This window comes from Suncus etruscus, chromosome 16 (assembly GCF_024139225.1).
Source record: "Suncus etruscus isolate mSunEtr1 chromosome 16, mSunEtr1.pri.cur, whole genome shotgun sequence".
Taxonomy (NCBI): Eukaryota; Metazoa; Chordata; class Mammalia; order Eulipotyphla; family Soricidae; genus Suncus; species Suncus etruscus.
In genome coordinates this window covers 54579198-54606275 of record NC_064863.1, presented here as the reverse complement: position 1 = coordinate 54606275, position 27078 = coordinate 54579198, and the positions used below count along the sequence as shown (strand labels likewise).

Below are 27078 nucleotides of genomic sequence, written 5' to 3'. Positions count from 1 at the left end.
GTTAAATTGATATTAATATAAGTAAAACATGTATTAAAGTCAGTGAAGCAAAGAAAGATTGAATATGTAAAAATATGAAATAGAAAATATGACAAGATAGGTGGCTAAAAATAATTTTGTAATATGTGGAAAAAAATAAAGATAAATGAAATCAAAGGTTTAGTGTGTGTTATTTAATGCAGTGATAGATTTGATTAAAGATAGAATAAAAGATAGATTAAATATATATTAAACAATAGTTTTCAGTGGCTTCAGTTCATTCAGCAAAATATAATTACACACTGAACATAAGGGGTACTGGCTGCGGAAGTAAAAATTCATCTAAAAATATTGGTACGATTTCATCCAGCAGTGTGAAAATCAGTTAGAGTTTCAATCATTTCAATTTCACTTCATGCTCAGGAGCTTGATGGGATTCACCACATTAACTGTTGCTTCCTCTATTCTAGGAGGTGTGGTTACAGCAAGGCAAAGCAAGATCCAGAAGAGGAAAAGATGCATTTCCATAATGGGCACAGTAAGGACATTGTAAAAAAATAAATAAATAAATAAATAAAAATATAAGAAAATTTGGAGATTTTTATTATTATCTTTGTTTCATTTCAGGGTATGACATTTTTACTATTGGACCAAAAATATTGTTGTAAGAATATAAGTGCTCTTTGTTACCCCCCCCCCCTAGAAAGCATATGGATTTGGTGCAGAGTCAGCTGGTCCAAGGAAACAAGTGGATAGTTTATTTAAATCTCCAAAGTGTACTTCATTATAATCATTAAAAAGAAAACATTCTTGATTTATATCAAAATGTTATATATTCCAAATCAAGATTTTAAGGGCAATTAGCGCTCTTAGCAAAAGATCATAAATCTATTATTCTAATAGGATCACCAAATTAAATGAATAAAATTTCTCATTGTCTAAATTATTCTAGCATTGAATAAGAATTTTCTGAAATTTCTGTAGTAGCATTCTTCCTTAAAATGGCTTAAATTAAAACACTTTTGAGTTCAGGGAACAAGGTTTTTATCATGAGCTTAAAAATTATTCTAATAGGTTCTAATTATAGTTTTATAGTTCATTTTTCCTTGAATATTGTGAGTTGATTTGCCAAGTAAATGGCATGGGGTTAAAAAAAAAGATTTTTTTTGTTCATTTCACCCTGCCAAGACCATAGAAAATATCAATAAAGCTGTCATTCATGCTTTAAGACATTTGTGTATTTTCATGGTTCTATCTTGTCTAATGTTATTTATCCTCAAAAACATTATGAGAATTAATATTGGTAGGAAGCCCTAATATGTGATTAACCTCAGGTCCATAAAAGAGTAAAATTTGTAAATAGCCATGAAGTAGCAAAGGTACAAAACATAGAATTTCTTCTTTCTTTTGACCTATATCGCGATTTCTTTTTGAACTATGAACAATACATCATTTTAAATTATTTTTGTACTATTTTAACACCTGCGCTATTAAGTACAACAAAATAGCTAAAAAATAACTAACATCATATTCTACTTTACTAAATAAAATTTTCTTAGTTGGCCTCTGAAAATTATAATTAAGACACATTTTGTTCAATAATATTGCCACATAAACATTTACTGTCAGTGCACATTTCTAAAATTTTAAAGGTGTTGTAGAATGGACAATGATAACAGAAGGGGATTTTGTTTTTACAGTTCTGCTTCTTTTAAGGAACATGGAATTTAAACACTAGGTTAAATGCTAACAAATGTTTATAATTCTCCTCACAACTTACCAGCATTTCTCTTTTAATGCCTATTTATTTTAACAGTTAAACTTCCAGGAGTAAGAACTTATATTGATCCACATACATATGAGGATCCTACTCAAGCTGTCCATGAATTTGCGAAGGAGATAGAAGCTTCATGCATCACAATTGAAAGAGTTATTGGAGCAGGTATGACAGTGTGTTTAATTAGGACTTGTAACTTGTTCTCGAATTGCATAGTATAATATTTTATTCTTTTGATCTAACATGTAATGGTTTTAATCTTTTGTAATTGAGTAACTATAAAAGTGTGTAATTGATCAAATTTTATTACTAACATTTCTGCACATATACTTAAGCAAACGTTCGATTTATGAAATTAAGTAAGCTTCAAGATAAACATACATAAACTAAAGCAACAATATAAATACATACATGTTCATCTTTGTATTCAAACAATGTTTTATAAGTAACTATTGCATTTCCTATATAATTTTGATGTCAAAATACAGTTATGTAATTAAAACACCCGAATCTATGTATGCTATTTCCCCCCCTTAAAATTATTTCTTCTGTAGTAAACTTTACTCCTTATCTTTTGTCTTAATAGCATACTTAAAATGGGAAGAGAAAAAAGAAATGACTTTTAAACAGTGTTCTTAACTTCTTATTTAAAGAAATTATAAAGAAACATTCTGTTGTTTGGTAAATAAAGGGAATGTTACCAATAACTTTTACAGTGCCTTAAGATCAACTGCAGATAATTTTCATCAATATACTTAGTTTTCCATTAACATAAGAATGTAGGGACTCTTTTTTAATTATTTATTTTTTTAATTCTAAAATGCTAAATGTGCTTTAAAATATTTCCAAGGAATGAATGTGTGTATTTTCTTTCATCTTTATCACAAGGTGAATTTGGTGAAGTTTGTAGTGGACGTTTGAAACTTCCAGGGAAAAGAGAATTACCTGTGGCTATCAAAACCCTTAAAGTAGGCTATACTGATAAACAACGCAGAGATTTCCTGGGGGAAGCAAGTATCATGGGGCAGTTTGATCATCCCAACATTATACACTTAGAAGGTGTTGTAACAAAAAGTAAGTAAAATGTGTGAATTGTGAATATATGATCTTCTATTGAGTTACTTATTTTTGTATTGATATTAAACTTGCTAATGCTATTAAAATTCTTCTAATATGAGGTCGGAGCAGTGGTGCAGCAATAGGGCCTTGCATGTGCTGACCTAGGACATACTGGTTCAATATCCTGGCATCCCATATGGTCCCCCAAGCCAGGAGCAATTTCTGAGTGCACAGACAGAAGTAACCCCTGAGCGTCATCGGCTGTCGCCCCACACCCAAAAAATTCTTCTAATATTAATATTAATGCTAATGATGCTTTTCTTGAATATTGTTAGATTTTTGTCAACTAGATCTTTGTTGAGCCTGAATTGCTATTCAAAATACATGTGTTATGAAATCAGTGTCAGAGAAAATGTATTTATAAAAAAGAAGCAGTAAAATTATAAACATTTTTCCTCTAACTCTATTGCTTTTTATCCTGATGAAATACTAACTTCAAAGTTCTTATTCCAGCATTGAATTTTAAGGTTTAATAGGATTCTTGTTATCATAAGTGTTCTGCTGCCTCTTAAGTAGTTTTTAGTAGCCAGATGTATGTCTATATGTTTTTTTCACCGATGTATTTAAGAACATTAGGGAAAGCAGTAACCTAAGAATATGAGAACAGTTTATTTCACCTGATTATTTTGTTAGTGGAAATATGGTTTTCAAATTAATGTCTAAAATATCACTTCCTAAAATAAGGATAATAAATCATATTTTAGTTGTTCAATAAATATATTTCACATGAAGAAGCTTTAATGATCTTTTAATGTAGTCTTTCTTTGTTGTTCCTATATATTCTCATTCTTTACCTTTATCCATAAAATACCCTGCATTATATTTCTATAATTATACATGAACTTTGGCAAGAAGCATTTACGAAGTAATTATTTAAATTCCATTGTTATTAAACAGAATTTAAGGGTAAATGCGAAATGTATATAGCACATATGTATAGTCAATGATTTCAACTATTGTTGAAATAATTATCTATCAAATTGTATAATTTTGTTTTTAGGTAGAAAAAAACAAAATAGCATAGCAGCAACAAAAATGTAACTTTAGGGGCACAGAAATTAGAAATTAGATATTCTAACATCCACATGCCCCAAACACTCAATCTGGGTCAATCTGCATTCAGAACAAAAGTTCGTTCACTGTACTATCTTTCTGGCCTTGTTTAGTCCATTTTAATGCATTGATATTTTCCCATTAGTTTTTTATTAAAAGTCACGCTCAGGCATTTAATAATTTTTAAGATATTTTAAAACCCTACTCAACTTACTTCATTTTCACTAAGTAATCTATTCTTATTTTATACTCAAGTATTGCCTTATTTTGAACAGTAAACCTAAATTTGAAATATAATGTTCATTTATTTTTCCAGATACTTATTTAAATATTTAAGTTCCTTGCTAAAAAAAAAAAAGTCTGCTCCTTGAATATAAGTGTCATCTCCTAAATATTTACATAAACCTGCAGCAACAAATATAAGTCAACTTTTGGTCATCTCACTTAAATATATTTCATCTTTTGTCATTGGAAGAGAACAATAATACCTCAATTTTAAGATGGATATTAAGATTATATTAAGATCTATATGAAATAATTGCCAGCTATTATAGTAACATTTATTTTTGATCTATTCAAAGGACAATCAAACACTAAATCAGACACAAAATCATGAGTCTATTACTTTATCTGCATTTCTGGTTGCCTTGTTCACTCAGATCTTGTGTTTTTGTGACTGGCTTATGGGTAATAGATAATAAAGATATGAAGAAAAAATTATTGTATATTTTATATGCACTTGAAAACATTATTTATTTAGAAGCACATGTTATAATAAATAAATGCCCTTATATAAGTTTAGACTAAAAAAAGCAATGGAGATTGTAAATGTAGTTTTTAAATTTCACTTTTCTTCCTAACCAGATATTTTGTTATCATTTAGCCACAAGCTGCAAACAAAATAAAACAAACTGTATATTTAAGATACTTTTTTGCTGTACATATTTGCTCAGTAGTGAGAATTGCACTGTTTCCCCTTAATAAATATAGCCCTTGATGTTCTACTTAGGAAGTCTTCAACTTGCTTTTAATTTACCATGTTGCAACTCACTTTATTTGTGTCCTTAATTTCATGCTCTCTGATCTGATGATAATTTATTCAGCAATTATTCTCAACCTGCAGCACACAGATAATGAGACATAAGTGCAAGTAAATCTTATGATTTTTCTGATTGAAGCTGACACAGAGAGTCTGAAGTAGTACTTCTCTGGATGGTGGCACCATGCACTTTTCATATTTCCTGTGTCACTGCCCACATGGCAAAAACACAGACTCATGTTCAGATTCCTTCAGTGACTTTTGTGAACACAACACATCACAAATAAATAGATATTCTTAAGAATCTTTATGACAAATGATGTGAAAAGCCCACAGGTCCTGACTTGATTGATCATTGCCCATACAAGATGCTCTTACATTATAAGTTTATTTTGTTCTACTCATGGAGATTGTTATTCAGATCTACTAAACTAGTGCATCTATTGACTATAAATCATTTATAGAAAATATTTCTTAATATAAATATATGATCCTTCCCTAATAAATCTAGATTTCCTATAAAGTTAATAAATTTAAACAATCTATGTTAGGAATCTTCCATTTGGCAACATGGCACTTTCAGTGACAGTTGATAATTTAAATTATCATATAGTTTTGATTATATATATATATGTGTGTGTGTGTGTGTGTGTGTGTGTGTAAAATAGCATTCCAAGTAATTTAGCATTCTATAGCATTTCATTCTATAGCAGTCTATTGTTCTCTTGCACTTTGTATAATTTCTTAATATTTCATTTTATCTTATAAAGTGACTTCTATTTTATAGTTTTTATTACATTCTATCAAATTCTTTACCAAAATTTTATTGTAATACTATATTTCTCATATTAACATTTTTCTCACATGTCTATTCTGTACATTCCCTTAGGTTGATTTTATTAAATCATTGCTTTTCTCATATGCTTCAATGCCAAACAGCAAAATACACTAGACAGATTGTATGCATTTTGATATTTAACATATTCTATTAGAGCACATCTCTATTTATCACTGTTTATACCAGAAATCACTGTCAAGTTCTTGTTTTGACTCTTTAGCGATACTATATTCAACCCTAGAATGTCCTCTCCACTTTTCACAACTCTTCTTAACCTTCACATTTAATTCAAATATGACCTTCTCCTTGATCAGTATCATTAATCTTCATTTTTTCCTCAGTCTTCAGGATTTTACCTGCATAACGCAAGCCCTCCATATGTTTCAATAGCTGAAAAAAGGGAAGCCCAATGTCTTATAGCATAAATCAGTTTTCACAAAACAGCAGTTTTTGTTCCACCTACTCTGTGTTTTCCTAAATCAGTGCTAAATATTTGGAGCATTTCATTACTTTTTAGATAAATTCTTAACCAAAGATTACTTTTTAAAAGTCTACTTGCATTTTGCTGTACCTTTCTAATATTTTTATACAGATCATAATTCCAATGAGATTTTTTTTATAATAGTGATGATAATGAATTACTTACATATACCTTCAGGCCACCTATTCTTAATTCAGCATATAGTTTTTGCCCATTCTTTATTTTCATTTGAAGCACAAGGATTTATTTAATAATATGTCCTATGATTTACTTGCAAAATTTTTTCAATGGTATGATTGCCTGAATTATTTCTGTGATAATCTGTGTGAGGTTATTGGGAGCTAAGGAAAGTTACATAATTTGAAAAAGTTTTATTTTTTGTTTTTTTTTTGCCTTAATAAAAGTATTTTCTTTACCTTAATAAAAGTATTTTAACTGTTAACTGTTAGTATTAATATTAAGTTTTTAAATAAGTATTTAAGTAAAATTCTGGATTGATTACTATGACGGTTCATTTGTTTTCTTTTAGTTGTTTGGAGCACCACTCTACAATACTCAAGATTTGAGTGAGACCAATTCCATCTGTGCTCAGGCAAAGCCATACAAAAACCAAATTCAGGTTTTGACAGAAGCAAGGGTTATTCTCTGACCCTTGAGTCACATTTCCTGTGCACTCTATACTTTGTCATTTATTTTATGATATGTGATAGAAAACATTAATTTGAAAAATATCCATTGGCAGATTATGTGTAATAGCTCAACATATCAAACTAAATGCCCAGAAATATATGACAAGAAAAAATTGTGGCGTATGTACTCAATTAAGCACTATACTTTGTGAACAAATTGAATGGCACAGGAGTAAAACAAAAATCGACACTAAACTCTTAAAATTACAATGAATTGCTGGAAAGAAAAGGGAAATAGAGTGGAAGAACCATTATCATTTTGATAATGACATAAGTGATAAGTGAAATGTTGTGGATTTCACAAATCTTAGACACATTTAGTAACTATGTACTGAAATTTTTTAGTATTGTAAGTTAGTGATAAATTAATTTTAAAGTAAGAAGTAGTAGAATAGTGAATAACAACCTGTTGATTCCAATAAAGGGCATTTCTATCTGAGTTTGAAATTTTCAGAGTCTGAAGGGCTCTGAATTGTAGGTATATTTAGGTTTCTCTACTGAGTACTGTAGATAGAAAGGAATGTTTAAATAGGGTAACAGTGAGGAAGATACTTATATTATTTATACCAATTATTGATTAGGTCTGTAAAATATGCTAACACAACAGTAGTTGTTTTTCTGTAAATATTTAAAAGAAAGCCATAGCAACACTTCTTGTATTTACTATAAGACTAGTTACTAACTGTTGTAAAATCAAAAAAGTGAAGGTTCTTATTATAAAATTGGATATAGGTTTAATTATGAGAACTAGGATAAGCTTTATAGTATAAATATGGTTCAATTTCATTTGCTCCATTTCACAAAATATTACAGTTAAATAAAAGAAAAGACAGCAATTGAATTTATTTTTTTGTTAGAGTATAAACAGGTGTACAATATGTAGAAAATATATTTATTATAGATTTTGGTTACTGACACCACGTGGTCCCTTGAACACTGCCAGGAATGACTCTTGAGTGCATGTGGAATAATTTCTAAGCACAGCCTGGTGTGATTCAGAATCATAAAAGCAAAGACAAAGCACTTGACATATCTGCTTTACAGAGATTTGGAATTTTTATGCTCCTTCTGCTCAAGTAAGACATAAAGATCTCTGTTTATATCATAATTTCCAAAATTGAAAATTTAAAATATCCACCAGAAAATCAGTATTAATTAATTAAATCTAGTGGTCATGGACCAAATATATCTGTATACCCTTCTAAGTTCTAACTATTCACAGTTGGTGTACCTCTTTCCCGTTGTAAAAATTGTCTACGTCTCCTAAAGCACAAGCTTTTGTATAGATTTAATTTTCTGGTTTATCATTAGTAGAGTACACAAGGCTCATGCTTTGCTCCTGACTGACATAAATTTGATCCCTCAATTTTTATAGAGTGTATGGGGCCGGAGTGGTGGCACTAGCGGTAGGGCTTTTGCTATTCATGCACTAACCTAGGACAAACAGCAGTTTGATCACCAGGCATCCCATATGGTCCCACAAGCTAAGAGCGATTCTGAGCACATAGCCAGGAGTAACCCCTAAGCGTCATCGAGTATGGCCCAAAAAGAAAAACAAAAAAGGAAAAAAAACAAACAGAGAGAGAGATAAAATTCTATAGAATTCCATGAGTCTTATCACAAATTATTACTGAGCACAGAACCAGGATAAATTCTGAGCACTGATAAATTCTTGGCAAAAAATAAAACAAACAAAAGAATATTAAATCAAATAGAATGATCTAATAGAAGAATCTATATATGCATCATAGAGAGATAGTGTAGCATGAAGGGCCTTGCATTCAGTTGTCCTGAACCACAGTGTCCATGAACATTGTCAGGTGTGTTTCGTGAGCCCAGAGACAGGAGTTAGCCCTAAGCACCATAAGGCATGCCCCCCCCAAATAATGTTGATTGAGATTATAAACACAGACTTTATGTAATATGTGAGATATATAATCTAATGATAGTTTTTTTTCAGTGAGTTATGCACTTCTATATCAAATGATTTCTAATAGCTATAATTGGTATCATGGGCTTGTTCATAAGATGGTTCTGAAAATCAGGTGGTATGGTGTAAGTAAAATATTAATCCAAGATTTAACAACAACTGTGTGATGTTGTCTAGATCAGTATTTCTCAATACTTAACATGCCTTTGAGGAATTGCAAAAATGTAAAATATATTTCAGCAGTGGCCACTGAGAGTTTTTGTTTGTTTTATTAAGAGACCAAAATTTAAAAAGTTGTCTGTAAGAGAGTTCTTAGTATACAACGGAGACTGTCATATCTAATAGGACTCCAGGCAATAGTTGTGTTGCTTGTTCCAGTCATTTTTCAAAGTGTGTTTCATTTAACTTCAGGACACATTGTAGAAAATATCTTTCTAATAGAAATGTCAGTTTGTCCTCTGTTAGATATCTGTGATTTTCTATTAAACTTATTTTTTTTACCAAAAATTAAAAAAATTTGGGCTGTAGCGGTGGCGCAGAGCGGTAAGCCATCTGCTTTGCCAGCACTAGGTAAGGATGGACAGAGATCCCCAGGCGTCCCATATAGTCCTCCAAGCCAGGATCAATTTCTGAGCACAGCCAGGAGTGACCCCTGAGCATCACTGGGTATAGCCCAAATATTTTTTAAAAAATAATAATAAGTAAACAAATTAAATTTTTAATTGCAGTTTTAAAAATGTGGGGCTGAATATACTACCATGGGTAAGGTGTATGCCTTACTGCAGCTGACCCAGTTTTGATGTAAACCATCTTATATAGTACAACCAGTTCAAAGCTATTTATAAGCCCTGAATATCTCTGGATGTGGACCATACACCAAAATTTTTTTAAATTATTGTAATATTGCATTACATTGAAGCAAAGTCTTGCACAGTTAATAGCTAAATATTTTGTCCCACATAACTGAAATTGTACTCAGTGAAAAATACCACCACCCTTCTCCTCTCAGTACACTAGAAGCCATGTGTTTCTATTTATCTGCTTATGTTAGTTTACAGTAGATAGCTCATGTAAGCAGAATACAAAACAACTACATTGCTTCTATAGTAAAGTTTGGAATGTTGATAATGTACATAAGTAATGATAGTTTACAATAGTGTATGACTTGAGGGAAAATTCTAATTTTACCAGCTTTGTTTTTTAACAGATTAATAGTTTATTACTGCATTGTCACTCTCTCTGTTAGCTTCTATTAACACAAAAATGTAATTTTATGAGCTTTTAGAATGAAAATTAAGCCTCAGCAAGATAGTAAGTTAACTACCTACTTGCATTTTGCACAATTAAGTCAGGTTTAATCCCTGACATCACAGATGATTCCCCTAGCCATCTTAGTTATCCTTGAGTAAAGAGCCAGGATTAAGTCTGAGCAGAGTTTAGTTATATTTCAGACAAAAAAATATTTTATCAAGTATAAATGTAAAACCATATTTGAGTCCAAGTATATAGCACAAAAATTGAGAACATGTGTTGCCTTATGGCTAAGTATTGAGTACATTTCTCAGCATGACCTCCTCTTTTCACACCACTGGAAGTGGCCTTGGTCACCCCGAGTTTCACTGGGTATGAACACAGTCAAACATCTCCAATGCTGGATCAGTCATTACAAGGAGTGTCCCCTATTAAAAAATATCTTCCTATTCTAGGCATACTAGTACGAGGAAAGGAAAACATAAATGAACAAGAACATAACTTGCAACTTTGCACCTTTCCCCTAAGTGTCTTATGCCCAGCAATCTCCAGGAGCAATTTCTGGGTCAGTGCATGAGGTTATGCCTGGAAGTCCTAAAGAAAACATAATTCTCGTACATGCCAAACATGCATTAAGCTATTTTCTTTTTGGCTCAATGATGATATAATAATTTTGGTTTATGTATTTTGGTTTATGTATATATATGTATGTATATGGTTTTCTCTAGTCAACCCAAATAAAATACCAAATCTTACTAAACCTTATTTTTCTTTTTAAAAAATAATTTAAAATATCATTGTTAAAGAATATTTGAAAAATGTATAAAATAAGCTATGCCTTCTGAAGGTTAGTTCATAAAGCAAAATTGTAACTATTTTATGAAATACAATAATACATTTTAATCTCATAAATATTTTAAATTACCACTTAGATTCAATAAATAATATAAAGTCATATAAAATTCTAGTCTGTGACTAAAACCATGTTTTGACAACCTTTATGCTCTTTTTATATAGATTTTTATAATGTTTTCAAAATTATTGGCAGATCTACTCCTTGTACTTCCAGCTGGAAAATAGAAAATGATTTATAACGGTTTTATTGAATTTACGAGAATTAGAGTAAGCCACATTATTTATTGCTATGTCATTCATGCAGGCTAGCAAGGAACTGAGACTAAACATAACCCAAACTAAATGTAATTAGCATTGAAATGACTCAAGCATGAAAAATATCTGAATAAACCTTGATGTGTCTTATTTTCTACAACAGAAAACCATGATTGTTCACATACATTCTCCTTAATTGCAGTTTTCTTGAAATAAGAAATGATTCAGGTCCTTTTTTAATCATATTTATTTGCTAATGTTTTTGTTTTTGATATCTCAGCCTACTATATCATACATAATTAATTTGACTATACAACTAAGCAAAATTAATTTTTAAAACATTTCATAGAGAGAAATAGCAGTCATCCAGGTGACTGAAATAACTTACTTTTCTTTTTATTTACACATTAAAATAATATTCAAAATCTTATACTCTTCCTCTCTAGAGTATAATTTTTTTCTTCTAAAGTCAGATATTTGGCTTTAAATTAAGTAAAAATTTACCTTCTTTCCCAAACAGTAACATCTTTTACATGGAATTACTATTTAGTTCCTGTTCAGTTTGAGCTCTACTAAAATATTTACCACCAACCTATGTACATAGAAAATTATTCTAAAAGTTAATAAGTTTGGCAAATAGAAAAATTATAAGAAAAGATAATAGAAAAAAACAAGTTTTATAAGTGGAAATCTAAGGTATGTAGCCCCAATAAAATATCTATGTTAAAGTCATGAAACATAGTCAAAAATTTCAATTTAAAGGGAAAGATATCTGAAGGGATCCTAAGCCAATATTAACAGATTTTTTTGTTGAAGCACATTTTTTCCATCTCTATACTAGGACAATAGCTTCAATATATTTATGTAATGGTGTAGATTGAAATTGGAACTAATAAAAAGAGCTTCATGGAAAGATATTAGAAAAATGTAGGTGTTTTTCTAGTTTGACTATGGGTTATATTCAACAGGAACATATTAGCTATATTTGTTGAGGATTTTTTAAAACTGTTTCATTTTTGATGTGCTCCTTTATATGCCTACTCAATTCCATTATGGATTCTTTTGAATACTAAACTCAATAAGCTTGTTATATATAGGATTTATATATAGGATTGATATTTATATTTATATTTATATTTATATTTAGGATTGATGTCTGCTGATATAGTGATATGGTTGGGCACGCAGATATTTAAGCTGCTGTAAATCTGACACATAGGTTCCTGAGCCAAAGCAATTTCTACATTCACTTAAAGAAATATATTCTTTCTTAACTTTTGAAAGAAAAGAATTTCAACTGTATTAAAAAGCTGAAATGAATTTTTTAGACATCAAAATAAAGGCAAAAATATTCATAGAAATATTTTCTGTTTTAGAGTTTATCTAAAGATAAAATGGGTAGAAAGTATAGTTAAAATATAGTTAGGATGCAAAAATGATTCTTTTATAAATGTAATCTATGATTATACCAAGAAAAAATATTTATGAGGTTTTTTTCCTGTTGTAAGCCAGGACCATTTACAAATATAATGTGAGTCATTCTCTATAGATGCATCATATTTATATTACATATTATATAGTGCTATATTTACATTCAGTTTTAAAAATAGTATTCTTCTACCATATAATATCACTAATGGAATATCATTTTTAAATTTGAAAACTTAGCTAAAATATGTGATACATCATGTGACCATCTGTACTGTACTTGCTTCAAGAGTAAGCATGAAAACAAAGATATCTTATCTCAGATTTTTCTTTGATTTTTTAATTTATTGGGGTTGTACAGGGGCTGGAACACATCTGAGGATATTTAGGAATTAATCCAGGCTGTGCACTCAGGAATCATTTCTGGTGGTACTTGAAGGCCCATATTGGATGCTAGGGATTGAACTCAGGTTGCAAAGCCAGTACCTTTCCCACTGTACCTTTCTCTCTGGCCCCATTCACTTTTATTCAAGATAATTTTATAAATTATGAAAACATAATTTATATAGATTAGTAGATATTATTGGAATAGGAGGCAGCTGCATGGAAAAGAATATGAGCAAATTTACTAAGTTAAAAAAACAATATATTTAAAGGGCAGACTGGTAAAAATATATTTAGTACTGTGACAATTATTAAAATGTTCACAATGTTTTTTCTGTATTACTTGGAGCACTATAATTGTATCTATTAAAATGATATTCCTTTTTAAGTAATTTTATCAAAATTATTATACAAAATTATATGATTTCAATAAAGTTAAGATTTATGATATTGATGCAAAACACACAAAGACCTTGAATTTCTACGACTGTCTATATTGCATTTCAGGTCCAGTCTTCATTTCCCCTCACACCTTCACTCGTTAAATATATTGAAAACATATGTTTATTTTTATTGATAATTATATATTTTATACCTCAACTTTCAATTAACTATTATTCTCATGATTTTTCTAACTAACCTGGCCTGGTACATTAATGTATAATTATGTTAGGAACTTTTATACTACTCAAAGAGGACTTTATTTTTAATGAATGCTTTTTAATTTGTATATGAAAAACCTTTTAGTTAAGCATTCCTAGACAACTATGCAAATTTTAAAATTAAAAGGTTGTTTATGTCGTTGCTTTCTTTTTAGGTAAACCAGTCATGATTGTGACAGAGTATATGGAAAATGGTTCTTTAGATACATTTTTAAAGGTGAGATTCAGTGATTCAAATTTAGATTAGTTATTTTGTACAAAGTCATTCAACTAAATCTTTCCCAACCAGTGTCTGAAATTTGTGCTTGTTTCCAATGTCTGCATACCCTCTAATTTTCATCTACATCTCAAATATTTGTACAGTATACTCACTGTTTGATTATTCACAAGAGGTAGGGCATTTGCCTTGCATATAGTCCCCCAAGCCAGGAGCGATTTCTGAGCACATAGCCAGGAGGAAACCCTGAGTGTCACCAGGTGTGACCCAAAAGAAGCAATAAATAAATAAATAAATAAATAAATAAATAAATAAATAAATAAATTGTTTACATTAGGGTGTATGTATGTTACTGCAAAAGAATATTCTATCAAGGATCAGTTTTTATTTGTATTCGAAACTTCCAGAGTGAGATGTGAAAATCTAAGACTTTAAACATGGAATATGGATAATAATCGATAAAAATTTATTGCTTAAATTAAAAATACTTTGGTTTTTTATTTAGAAGTTTTTTTTTTTATTTTGAGGTTAGAAATATGCCAGAGGAATTTAGATCTTGTTTTCATCATCAGTTTATGATAAAAGTGGCTTCTTTATAGGTTGTTTTACTTAAAATCACAATTTCCAAAAGCTTATTGAAAAAATCATGTGAGAACTTACTGCATATGACATTGAAGTTGATTGATTTTCAGTCATTTTAAAAAGTTTTAAGTATAAATATCAAAATTAAAACAATTATATTCCAAAACAATTATATTCCCAAAATCATCGTTTTGGAATTTCTTTTTCAGAAAATATATATAATGCTGCTATAGTTTTATTAATCTATATGTTAATATTACCAAAATAAAAGAAAGTAAATGAAGGGGGAAGAAAAATAAGGGGAAGGAAAATGAAGAGAGGCAAGGAGTTGAGCACAAAAGAGAGGAATATAGACGGGAAAAAAATAGGATTTTAAAAGTATTTGACTTTCTCAAATTGTCCAGTGACAGATAGTGGAATAAATAATGTCTAAAGTGTTCATGCTAATCATTCACATTAGTGGCTCTTAAACATTACCAATTGAACTATGTAATTCTTCCCTTTTCCCATTCTCTTTTAAATGGAGATTGCATATAGAATTGTTAATAGATAATTAATTTGGGGTCGAATGGAAGATCCTTTCATAGGCTCTTCCCTGATTGGTGTTGCTGAACTAATGTTTCTACATCATCTTTACAGAAAAATGATGGGCAATTCACTGTGATTCAGCTTGTTGGCATGCTGAGAGGCATTGCTGCAGGAATGAAGTACCTTTCTGACATGGGTTACGTTCATAGAGACCTTGCTGCCAGAAACATCTTAATCAATAGTAACCTTGTGTGCAAAGTGTCTGACTTTGGACTTTCCAGGGTACTGGAAGATGATCCTGAGGCAGCCTACACCACAAGGGTAAGATCTAATAGAATGCATTTCTGAAACTCTAGACTAGAGGCATTTGATTTTTTAAAGATTTAAAAGGTAAGAGCAAAAAAGGCCATTTTTCCGATATACTCAGGGAGATAGAGGTGAGCAAATTTTTCACATAATTCTCATGTTAGATACCAGTACATGAAACATTTTCTGCAATAGAGTATGGTTTTTAAAATAGATATGGAAGCACATAAATTCACTGATCAATGATTCACATAATAAAGAATAAAATAATTATGGCTTTAGTTGACATTTTTTGCTGTGGAAAATTGTATCGGCTAATAATTATTTGGACAATCTATATATGTCTTGCATGTATTGAATTCCTCTTAATAAATGCTATTAAGCTAGATATTATCAAAATTTGGATCATAGAGATAGCTAGTAGGATACTTGCCTTGCACAGAGCTGACCCAGATTTGATCCCTGGTATTCATAGCCTCACTAGTACTGAAACGTGAGTGCAGAGCCAGGAGTAAACTTGAGCACAGTTTTGCATGTGCTCATAAACATAAAAGAACATAAAAGAAATCAAAAGTCTATGTGGTGTTCTTCCTGAATTAAATTCTTAATAACAAATATATTTGTTTCTAATAGTTTGAATAGCATCAGGTTAGTTTACATTCATTTTAAACTCCCTTTTTAGGTTAGAAATTAATTATAATAATGTTTTACTATTTAATGTATTTCACCTTTATTCAGTATGGACTTGTGCCATCTTTTTTTGAGAGGTGGCAAAAGGGGTTGAGGCATGAGGCTCTCTCCCTGCTGTCTCAGGACTTACTCCTGGCTCTGCACTCAGGGATCTATCATTGCAGGCAGGCTCTTAATTATATTGGGTGCAGAGATCTCAGTTCAGCTTCTTGCAAGGCAAGCAACTTACCCACTGTACTATCAGTCAGTTCTCAGTCATGTCTTATACTTGTTAGAATGTTCTACATTTTCTTATTTCATTTAACTTTTTAGGATTACACCTATACATTAGTCTAAATTATGAACTCTTAGAATTCCTTTTTTCTTTATAGCTTTGTGATCCATGTGAGTTTATGTTTTATGCTGTTCTTCATATCAAAATTTACTAAGCCAGTTACTATTTTAATAAAAGAATGGTTGATTTAATTAAAATATTTTAAACAATTATTTATTCTTGACTTAATTATAATTGTCACTATTTTTATTAAATGAACCACACAATTTATTCTGCATTAAATTTAAATGTATGAACTTAAGCTAATAAGATTGAGATCACATAAAACTACATTTACAGCACGGTTCATTAAATTTATAGATTTCATAAATACATAATAAGAATGAGATTACATAAAACTACATTTACAGTATGGTTTATTAAATTTATATAGTAGATTTTATAAATACCTATATCAGTGTACCAGGCTTGTGAAGGGGAAAGCAAAACAAGGCTCTGAAACTCACAGATTTACTTCTCTGAAATGAGGTGTGGTAGTATGTGGAGAAACTGGATACTGAGAGTAAAAAGAGAACTTATGATAATACTGATAATTATGATATCACAGAATTGGGGAACAAATTCTAGACTGACGTTTAAAAGTAATCTACAAACTAAAATTTTAAGAATAATAAGGACATAATAGTGACAGTAATGTAACACTATCAAGTGTCTAACCTTCAAAATTATACTTTAAAAATTATAAATTATATGTCATTACTATATGCATTTAAGAAGCAAATAATTAGTGTAACTTCAACTACAAGATCAATTTCAATTACTACACAAAACTATTATATCTTTAAATATGTTTTCTTTACAAAAGTTTTAAATCTCATTTGCTAATTTTTAATTAAAATCATCTTTATTAAAAAAGGAATGCATATGTTAATCTTTATACAATAAAACACTCAATGTCTGCAATATATATTCTTCCAATTCCTTACTATGTTTGCTTATATATTAAATTTTTAGCTCTCAAACAATAAAAAAAAGCCTGAAAAGGTAGAATATTAAAATAACTATATTTTAAAATAAGAAAAAAAAACAATGTTTTCTGTGTAATAAATTTAAATTTTAAAATGGTATTTTTTCATAATTATATTTTAAATTTTTCTGTACTAAAACAACTAAACTTAATACATTTTAATTTGATGAATTGAGATTTCTACTTCTTAGGTAAAGAAAAAAAAAAGATAAGATTTAACAAAGTTATGCCAAGAAAATGAGAGGATTCATTCTAAAAGAAATTTCACAGTACCAGGGGGTAGTATAACTAAATTTGTATTATATCTGATTTCTATGCTTGTCTTATTAACTATTAAACTAGTTTATCAGGGTTTCAGCAACCAAGATTTTACATTTAAAATTCCTCGATTGAAAAACACCCTGGGCACTTGAGTCCTTTACTCTCTGTTAGAAAGTCATGAAAGTATATTTTATTGATTGCCCGACTGCCCGCTTTCCCCACTTAGAACTGCCGCCCTGATACTGTAATTGAGATGTGGCTCCTGTGTGTGTTCCAGTAGTCAAACAGAATTTAAACTAGAAACCTTCCAGACAACCAATTAGTAGTCAGTCCACAAGTGCTTATGGGCTGAGATATGTGAAAAGACACTGCATGCTGTCAAACAGATTCACTTAAAAATGCTACATCTCTTTCCAGATCTTTTCAAGAAGGCAACCATTTCCCTAGATACATTTGAAGCTTGTGAGAATTTCATTCTTTTTCAATTTTAGGGAGGCAAAATTCCAATCAGATGGACTGCCCCAGAAGCTATAGCATTTCGAAAATTTACCTCTGCCAGTGACGTCTGGAGCTATGGAATTGTGATGTGGGAGGTTGTGTCGTATGGAGAGAGACCCTATTGGGAGATGACCAATCAAGATGTAAGTGTATCTCTTTTCTCCCTCGAGGAACTTAAAATGAATTTTTTATTTCTAAAAGTGATATTGCTTAAAAATATGAAATATTCGTTCCCGGGTTTCGGCACCAAAAAAAAAAATGAAATATGTTGCTTACCCTCAAATATGTTTTGCCATTATTGAAATATCCTTTATGTAGAACCATAAAATAAATTAGTAAAAGATAAAGCAAATTTTGTCATATAAAAGCTCAGTTCCTTGCCACACAATCACAATACCCTAGTAAGGATTGGTTCATTTTAGGTCATTATTATTTCAGAAAATAAAGATGCCAAAGAATAAATACTGACAGTAAAGTGCTTGTGATTTACATTTTATAAAATCAGCTAAAATTGTAAATAAAAAGGATAAATGATATTGGTTGATAGTAAGTACATGTAGAAATGGAAAGAAATAATCTATTTTTAAAATAAAATATACAGATAGAATTGTCTATTTAATTTGGAAACACTTTCCCACATTGAATTGTAATTCATGCTTATTACAATAAAATTCAAGAATTTATAAAATGAATGAAAATTCTTCTATACAAGTTCAAAATGTTTCCTATATGATACCTGGACAATACCTATGGTCTTTGTTTTCACAATTTTCTATTGTATCAATTCAATACAACCTTTCATTTAGAATCACATTGAAATATTGTATTTTTGTTCAAATAAATAATTATGATAGCTAACATGTATTGACCCTTTATATGTGCTGTGTAGTATTTTATGATCTACCAACCACTAGCTTATTACTTCTTTCTAAAATCAGTATATTGAACAACAAAGAGTCAAACTCAATATTGAGTTATGTTTTAACTCAATATCATGCTAATTTCAAACATTTATTTTATTGGATTATCTTTGATCCATGCTCTGTAAAAATTTCACTTTCCAATGATTCTATAAACCTCTGGTTACATTTTGTAAAATCAACATTCCCATACCATAACTCTCTCAGGTATAAATATTTAAGTCCAGTTGTAGACAATCCCATTTCCACTTCAAAATGTTTTCCACAACTGCAGGGTCAGCTTAACTGGGATAAAAGGTGAGATATAGTATTCTATGTTTCTAAGTAATTCTCATCTTTATTTTATAGAGTGGTTCAGGATGAAGAAGTAGAAATGGAGGAACTTTCTGATCTAGATTTGTTCATGCATCTAGCAGTACAGAAATCCAAAAATTAGTTCTATGGTGAGATAAATAAGATTTTCCAAGTGTCCTTAAAGAAGGCCGCCCTTCTGCAAGGAGCTTGAAGAGAAGACTATATTCTAATTAATTTCCTCGAGTTTCTACACTTGTATGTTTCTTACATTCCTTTACTAAAATATATATTGGATAGCTACTTTACTACAAAGAAATACATTCTTCTGGTGTGTACTAGGGCTCTTTCATTTAGATAGCAAGTCTGTCTTCAAATTTCCCTAAGAAAAAAATTATAGTTTTTAAGAATTATTTCATAATATTCTTCTTGGAGCAAAAGTAAAATGAGTTTATCAATTCCTAACTTTCAATAAGCATACAGAGTGCTACCTATTAAAATCATTTAATATTGTTTCAATTGATTTATTTTGTTCTTTATTCACTTTATTTATTGAGCACTGTGACTTTTAGAGAACATAGCATCTATTATCTTCAATTTTATAATTTTAGAAGTAGGACAATTGAAAAGCATTTTTGAATTCATAATATAATTCAAAGTCTAGTAGATAAATAATATTATTGCTTTTATTTTTATAGATAAGAAACTGAGCTCTTGATATTAAATAACTATCTTATCACAAAAAATAATAAATCATACTTGAAACTTCACCTATTACTCAAAAATGAATGTAACTAGTTAACATACTGTATCAAATTGAATCACTGTCTATTTCCTTCCTTTGTTTTCCAACCTATGATGCTTGATTAATCTTGTAATTGAATATAAAATAATCAATTCAATATATAATGACTGCTCTAGATTTATCTAGTCTAGACAAAAAACAGACTTATTTAGTAATTTCTTGTCCAAATAAAATTTGAATGCTAACTTGAGGTTAAAAAGCATTTCAGGGTTTGGATTCTAACTTCTTTTAGAGGTTATTTCAATGTATATGTTCAGGTAAGTTTTGTGAGAGTATTTTTTCTTTCATTACTTGCCTCCTTCCTTCCCTCAAGGAAATTATTTACTCTAGTTTTTATTATTCTACCGGACTTGAGATAGTGTGAATTCTTATTGTCATTCAAAATTATTTGTTTTCTCAACTATATGTGTGACGTGTATTATTATTATTCATTTAATAGACAATTACATCCTGGTACTATAAATATATCATAAACAAAATTACAGACCAAAGTAAAACATTATCAATATTCTTAAGAATTTTTGTTCATATAAACTGGGCTTACTGACTTTCTCCTAGATTGGTTAATATATCTTTACACTGCTCTGTGTAACCTTCCTCTTTCTCTGGTGACTACTAGGCCTCAGATGAGCTCATTTGTCAAATGTCTGAAAAGCTAGAATGAACCATACAGCCTCTAGGCTGGGAATCACTTGACTGAACTACATGTCATAGATGTAAGACCCTGGATTCTATTCCTAACACAACATTTTTTATTCCTCCTACCATTATGTTTAGCACTAGTGGATATAGTACTGGTACTGGTAGCCATAGAATTCCATGCTTTTTTTTTCTTTTAAGTTTGGGTCCTGTATACATTGATTGGATTGTTTTTAGTGACAGGGTAGGGAGAGAGAGCCAGTTGATTTTTTCTATACTTATTTATTATTTGTAATCATAAATTTCCATAAATTACAAAGCTACAAAGTTATTTGATGGATTTTAAGATGTAAAATGTTTGATCAACATCAATTAATTCACGAATGTTTTTAAATTTCCAATGTTTCAGAATTATCTATGAGATCCATATCTGATTATGCTAGTAGTTTATATTAAAGTGAAGAGACATTTTAATAGTATTACATATTATGTTGTAATTAATTATAAGAACACCATGTCTTGGGACCAAAGAGATAGCACAGCAGTAAGGCATTTGCCTTGCACGCAGCTGATTCGAACAGAAGGAGGTTCAAAGCCCCACATCCCATATGGTCCCCGAGCCTGCCAGGAGCGACTTCTGAGCGCAAAGGCAAGAGTAACCACTGAACACTACCGGTTGTGACCCAAAAAAGCCAAAAAACAAACAAAAAAAGAAAGCCATGAAATCCAAGATCTAGATTTTCTAGCCAACAAATTAATTTCTTAACTTAGTAAATTATTATCTAAAATTAGTATTTAACCAGTAACTAGTTAGTCCTAAAATATTTTAACTGGTATCTAAAGGAAAACTGGTTGGATGAAAAGAAATATTTTAAGGAGGAATAAAATAATTATTTTTATGTTAATTATTACTATATTTTTTCTTTATATGTCACACTCGGTGATGCTAAGAGGTTACTTTGCACTCAGGAATTACTCCTGGGTTCACAGGGGAGCATATGCCATGCCAGTGATTGAAACTGGGTAGGCCACATGCAATGCACCCTACCAATTATGCTATTACTCCAGCCCTGGTAACTCTTTTAGGAAAAAATGTATACATAAATAATTAGTACCCAACTACAAACATGTTTGTAATTATGGTGCTTTAATAAAAATAGTGTTTCAGTTTAAAATTCTGTTTTTGGTGTTTATCAACAACTACAGAATATATATTTAAAACTAAAATTTGAAAAAAGGACTTCTAAAGTCACTCTATCCCTGAAATTATTTACCATATGTTGCTAAACTAAAAAATTAATATTCAATATACTTTTAAAATTAATAGAAAAAAATCCTCCTTTCTAAAATATGTATTTATATAAAGCTATTTGTTATATTTTAGATAACTTCTAATGATTATATCTATATATGTATATATATATATTTGCTTTTGGGGCCACATCCTGGCTATGTGCTCAGAAATTACCCCTGACTCTGGAGACCATATGGGAAGGTGGGGATCAAACCCTGGCTCGTCCTGGGTCAGCTGCATGCAAGACAAACTCACTATCATTGTGCTATCGCTCCAGCCCTTTCTAATGATTATTCTTAAACTCTTCTCATTCTGGGGAGTTTCACATACATAGTAATAGTATGAACCTTATATGTAAAATTTCTAGTAAATACATAGCACTGTAAATGCTCAAACATTGCACAAATTTAAGTTCATTCTAACACATAGGTGATGTTCAAATTCTCCATGCCAAATCTCTGCCCTTCACTTTCCAGCTTACTTTTCAATATTTCCTATATAAAGAATGTGCTATTTTCCCAAAGGGTTCAATTTTTTTCAACATAATTTATTTTCATGCAGAGCATTTGTATACCTCTCTTAAATTATTTCCAACTGTGCAACTCAATATCTAAATAGAAAGAAAGTTGCATTTCTAGTAAGAATTAAATATGTATCCTCCATTACTAATTTTTATGTGTATTAAAACAAGCAACTACTTGACCTTTTTGTATCTAATGTGTTTCACCTGTAAATTATATGCAGTAATAGCTATTTTACTATAATGGATGTATACCAGATGCATTCATCATAGTAATATATCATGCCTAGACAATTATATGTATGTCATCAAATAATCTTATGCCTGAAATAATTATATATTAATATTAATATGTAGAAATATGAATATGTAAAAATATGTGAAAATTAAAACATGATAAAATGAAAGGAATCAAAGATACATTTTAATAATAAATGTCATATCTGTAGTATAGCTGAAATGGGTAAAAAATACATATCTGTGAATTTAGTGCAGCTTTAAAAAATATTAGAAAGTACATGAAGGAGTTATCAAGCCTGGTACTTGTTATAGGAGGTTTTTTTGTTTTGTTTTGTTCTTTTTTGCAACACACCTAGTGACGCTCAGGAGTTACTCCTGGCTCTGTGCTCCGAAATCGCTCCTGACTTTGGAGACCACATGGGATGCTGGGGGTGACTTCTGCAGTAATACTCAGAACATATGCACTGCTGGTGATTTGAATAAAATTAATGGCCATAACCACAAAAAAGTTAAGTGTCTTGGTGCCTTAACTCCTGTTATAATCTCTCCAGTCACAAGGAAGCAAATATTCATGCTCTACCTCTTTTGTAATACAATATTGCCCATCCACCATTTTCAAAGTATTTCTTCCATGGCTTGTGGGCAATTTCCTCATGCAAGATGCAGAAGTACTTACAGGCTGAACTATTATGGTACCTGTAATTTCAGTTGATCTGAGAGCCTCATCTGTTTCTTAGCTACTCTCTATTTCATTATCCCTTCTGAATATACTTTATTACTAACTAGTAGGATATTCTAGTAGCCTGAACCAATTTTTTGTTCTTGTGGTTCGGTATCAAAAGTTGGTTATAAATGATATTTCTACATGCATGACCTAAATTGCACATTTCTCCCTGTCCCGACTCCACAAAAGCAATGCAAATGCTGCCTGTTGCTTAGAAGCAATGAACTTTGCCCTAATGGTAACTCTTTATTACAAATACCCCTTATCTTGTTCTTGAATATGAGAGTGTATCTAAAATCATGTTTTTAATGGAAGCCTCAATTTTTTGATAAAATTTTGGATGTATTGCCTGACATGTCTTTGAAATAAAGGCTAACAGTTCATAGATTTTTTTGGAACATTTCTACTCAAACCAAATTATCTTGACACCTTACAATCAAATTGGAGGAAATATTTATATCATATTATTAAGAAAAATTTACTGATCTATATACAAATTGCACAAGGCCAGCCATTGCTAAATAATTACAATATATCACTGTGTGGTAGTTTTGTATTTTTTACTATGAAGTGAATATTCTGATTGGGTATATTGGGTATATAATCTTTGGTATTGTGTGTTTGAATGCTTACATAGATCTGTTGGAAACAAAAGCTAGCCATAGCCAGAATAGCTTACACACCTTAACAAACAAATCTTCAAAATTACACTAAAATTAAAATAAAGGATTAAAGAAAGAAACTTTGGTCTTACACACTTCAGGGTTCTAGCCATAGCTTAACTTTCACCAAATGAATTATGACACACAAAATGTACAGTATTAAGTTTTATGAACCAGAAGAGATAAAATTATTTGCAATGTTTCATACTATTGGTTTATACATTAATGCTAACAAATGCCTATATTATCACAATAATTCAGAACATTTAAACCAGTACTATTTTTTCTTTTCCCTTTGTTCATTACAACCTTCTACATTGATAAATGTGATTCTAGTAAAGATATTAGAATGTAATTCATGCTGTTATGTATTTTAAATTATATAACATGAATAATTCATGTAACACCTTTGGTAGTTTTATAATATTTCACTAACCAATATGATACTAGTTTTATTCATTCCTATTTAAAACTATGACAATTTTTGCTATAAATGAAAAAATTTATAATGTCCAAAAATTATACTCGTGGTTTAATAAATTTTGAGGATAAATGCTAAGGGTGAATTTAAAATTAATTTCAATCACCTAATTACATTGGATAAATTCTCGTTTAGAGACATATTATTATATTTCTCCCTATACATTTATCAGAAAATAAAGATGATTGAATAATATATTCTGAAAATGATTTCCTAGATTAAGAAAATTACTTTGAAACTAATAAATTAATTTAATTTATACTTCTCAAGTCACATATAAAGAATACATATAAGTGGGAGAATTTAACTACTGAATACTATTTCTTAAATATTAAACAATATCTTAAAATGTATTTTTAGAAATTAATTGTATGACTAGTGAATTAGTTCATCAAGTGTGGAACTTGCTCTCCTAATAGTCAAGCCTTGTTCAATCACTAGCACCATGTATGGCCTTGAACACTTACTGAGCAAACCCCAAAAGAAAAGTGAATTGTATATCTTTTGGGACAAAAAGTACATTGTTTTATATACAAATACATATAAATAACATTTTTTCTGAATGTATGAAATATTTCATGATTTAAGCTGGATTATTAAGGCATTTTATTTGGGTAAGCATACTAATAAAGAGAATAGCTGTTAATAGTGGAGCTATGATTAAATCAATTAACTTATAAATATCAAAATTCTTACTAGAAAATACAATTAAATTTCAAGTAGGGTTAAATTAGTGCTAGAATTTGAGAAATATATTATAGGTTTTAATATATTTTATAGACATAAAATATATATTTATACATTATATGTAATATATAACAAATTTAAATATTTGAATGTTAACAATTGAATAAAACATTATGATTTTAGTAGTGTATCTTCTAAACCAGCATTTAGAACAATAATGTTATAATGTTCTTACTGAAACAATATCACAATTGGACTGAAATTCATGTGTCTACTTATGTTGAAATTTATTTATTAATTATTTTGCTGCTAGACAATCCTCCCAAATTCCTGAAAGAAAGGAGTTAATAATAAATACCCAGATCTTGGCTTTATTAAATGATACATGAGAAATTTATGCTAATTTAGTCTTTGACTCAGCCATCATTTACCACCTAAAAATCTTTTTTGAGGTAAAATTGTAGCTCTATTATGTGTTATGTTTTGTAAAAAGTGATTCTGTACCTATTTTTTAACTGAAGAAAAAGACATTAAAGTCAAGACAAAAATCACTAGAAAATTTAATCTCTACCTAATTTCACCATGAAAAGATAAATCTAACATAAATTGATAATGTATGCCAATAGAATTTATAATTTATTTTATACGATGATACCAGATGTTACTGTAAGAGTAATAACAAGAAATGATCAAAATTTGACAATAGGAAAAAATTTTAAGTTATTCTATATTAAATTGATTGTGTTGACAGCTGCTTCTGTTTTACTTACACAGGTGATTAAAGCTGTTGAGGAAGGCTACCGTCTACCAAGTCCCATGGACTGTCCTGCAGCTCTCTATCAATTAATGCTGGATTGCTGGCAGAAAGACCGAAATAGCAGGCCCAAGTTTGATGAAATCGTCAATATGTTGGACAAACTAATACGGAATCCAAGTAGCTTAAAGACTCTAGTTAATGCATCAAGCAGGTAAAAGCTCAGATCTTGGATATTCTTGAAGATAGCTAATTCACATTGATTCTATAAATGTTTTCTCAGTTAATACCAATTAAAGTGTATCACATATACATTGACCTATATATATATATGAATATATATGATTTATTTTATATGGATATAGTTTGCTTATATTATTTTTTGGTAGGAATTAAGTGTAGGTGATAGTATTTTACTTAAAAAAAAGGAGTACAACAGGTAGGGAGCTTGCCTTGCAAACATTCATTCTGGTTTTGATTCCTGAATTTCCACATGGTGCCTTGAGCACTGCCAGTAGAAATTGCTGAGTGCAGAGCCAGGTGTAAAACTTGACTGTAAATAGTATAAACAGGTATGTCCACCTAAAATGTAAAAGATACCAATATTTATAACTATTCCATTTGTGTAACGTATCAGTTTGAGGTGACTTTAACTATAGCCCAATTAAAGTTTCACTCTCAATAAAGCAAAGTATTATTTAAAAAACGGCAGAAACACTGCAGCAGCAATAATGCCTGCCATAGCAGTAGTGGAGTGGAGTCCAGAGACATGGAGATCAGCTCATCCATATAAGCCCCCGAAAGTAAAAAGCTCCAAAATTCACCAGACCATCATGCACCCTTCTCTTGGAAAGGAAATACAGGCAATCACAGCATCAAAAATGAAGCTCCTAGGGAACTTGCTGGAGTACTACTGTGAGACCCAGCCAGACAGTCTC

At 30.1% G+C, this 27078-nt stretch overlaps 1 protein-coding gene across 6 annotated transcripts in view; it reads left to right on the top strand.

The window, feature by feature from the left end:
- EPHA5 (EPH receptor A5) overlaps positions 1 to 27078 on the top strand; it is a 320717-nt gene that overhangs the window by 275843 nt on the left and 17796 nt on the right. For all 6 annotated transcript variants that reach the window (XM_049790011.1, XM_049790014.1, XM_049790012.1 and 3 more), the window contains 7 exons: positions 450 to 517; positions 1796 to 1921; positions 2645 to 2830; positions 13896 to 13957; positions 15179 to 15388; positions 18117 to 18266; positions 26161 to 26354. In XM_049790011.1, coding sequence (XP_049645968.1) covers positions 450 to 517; positions 1796 to 1921; positions 2645 to 2830; positions 13896 to 13957; positions 15179 to 15388; positions 18117 to 18266; positions 26161 to 26354 — 996 coding nt within the window. The remainder of the gene's footprint in view (positions 1 to 449; positions 518 to 1795; positions 1922 to 2644; positions 2831 to 13895; positions 13958 to 15178; positions 15389 to 18116; positions 18267 to 26160; positions 26355 to 27078) is intronic.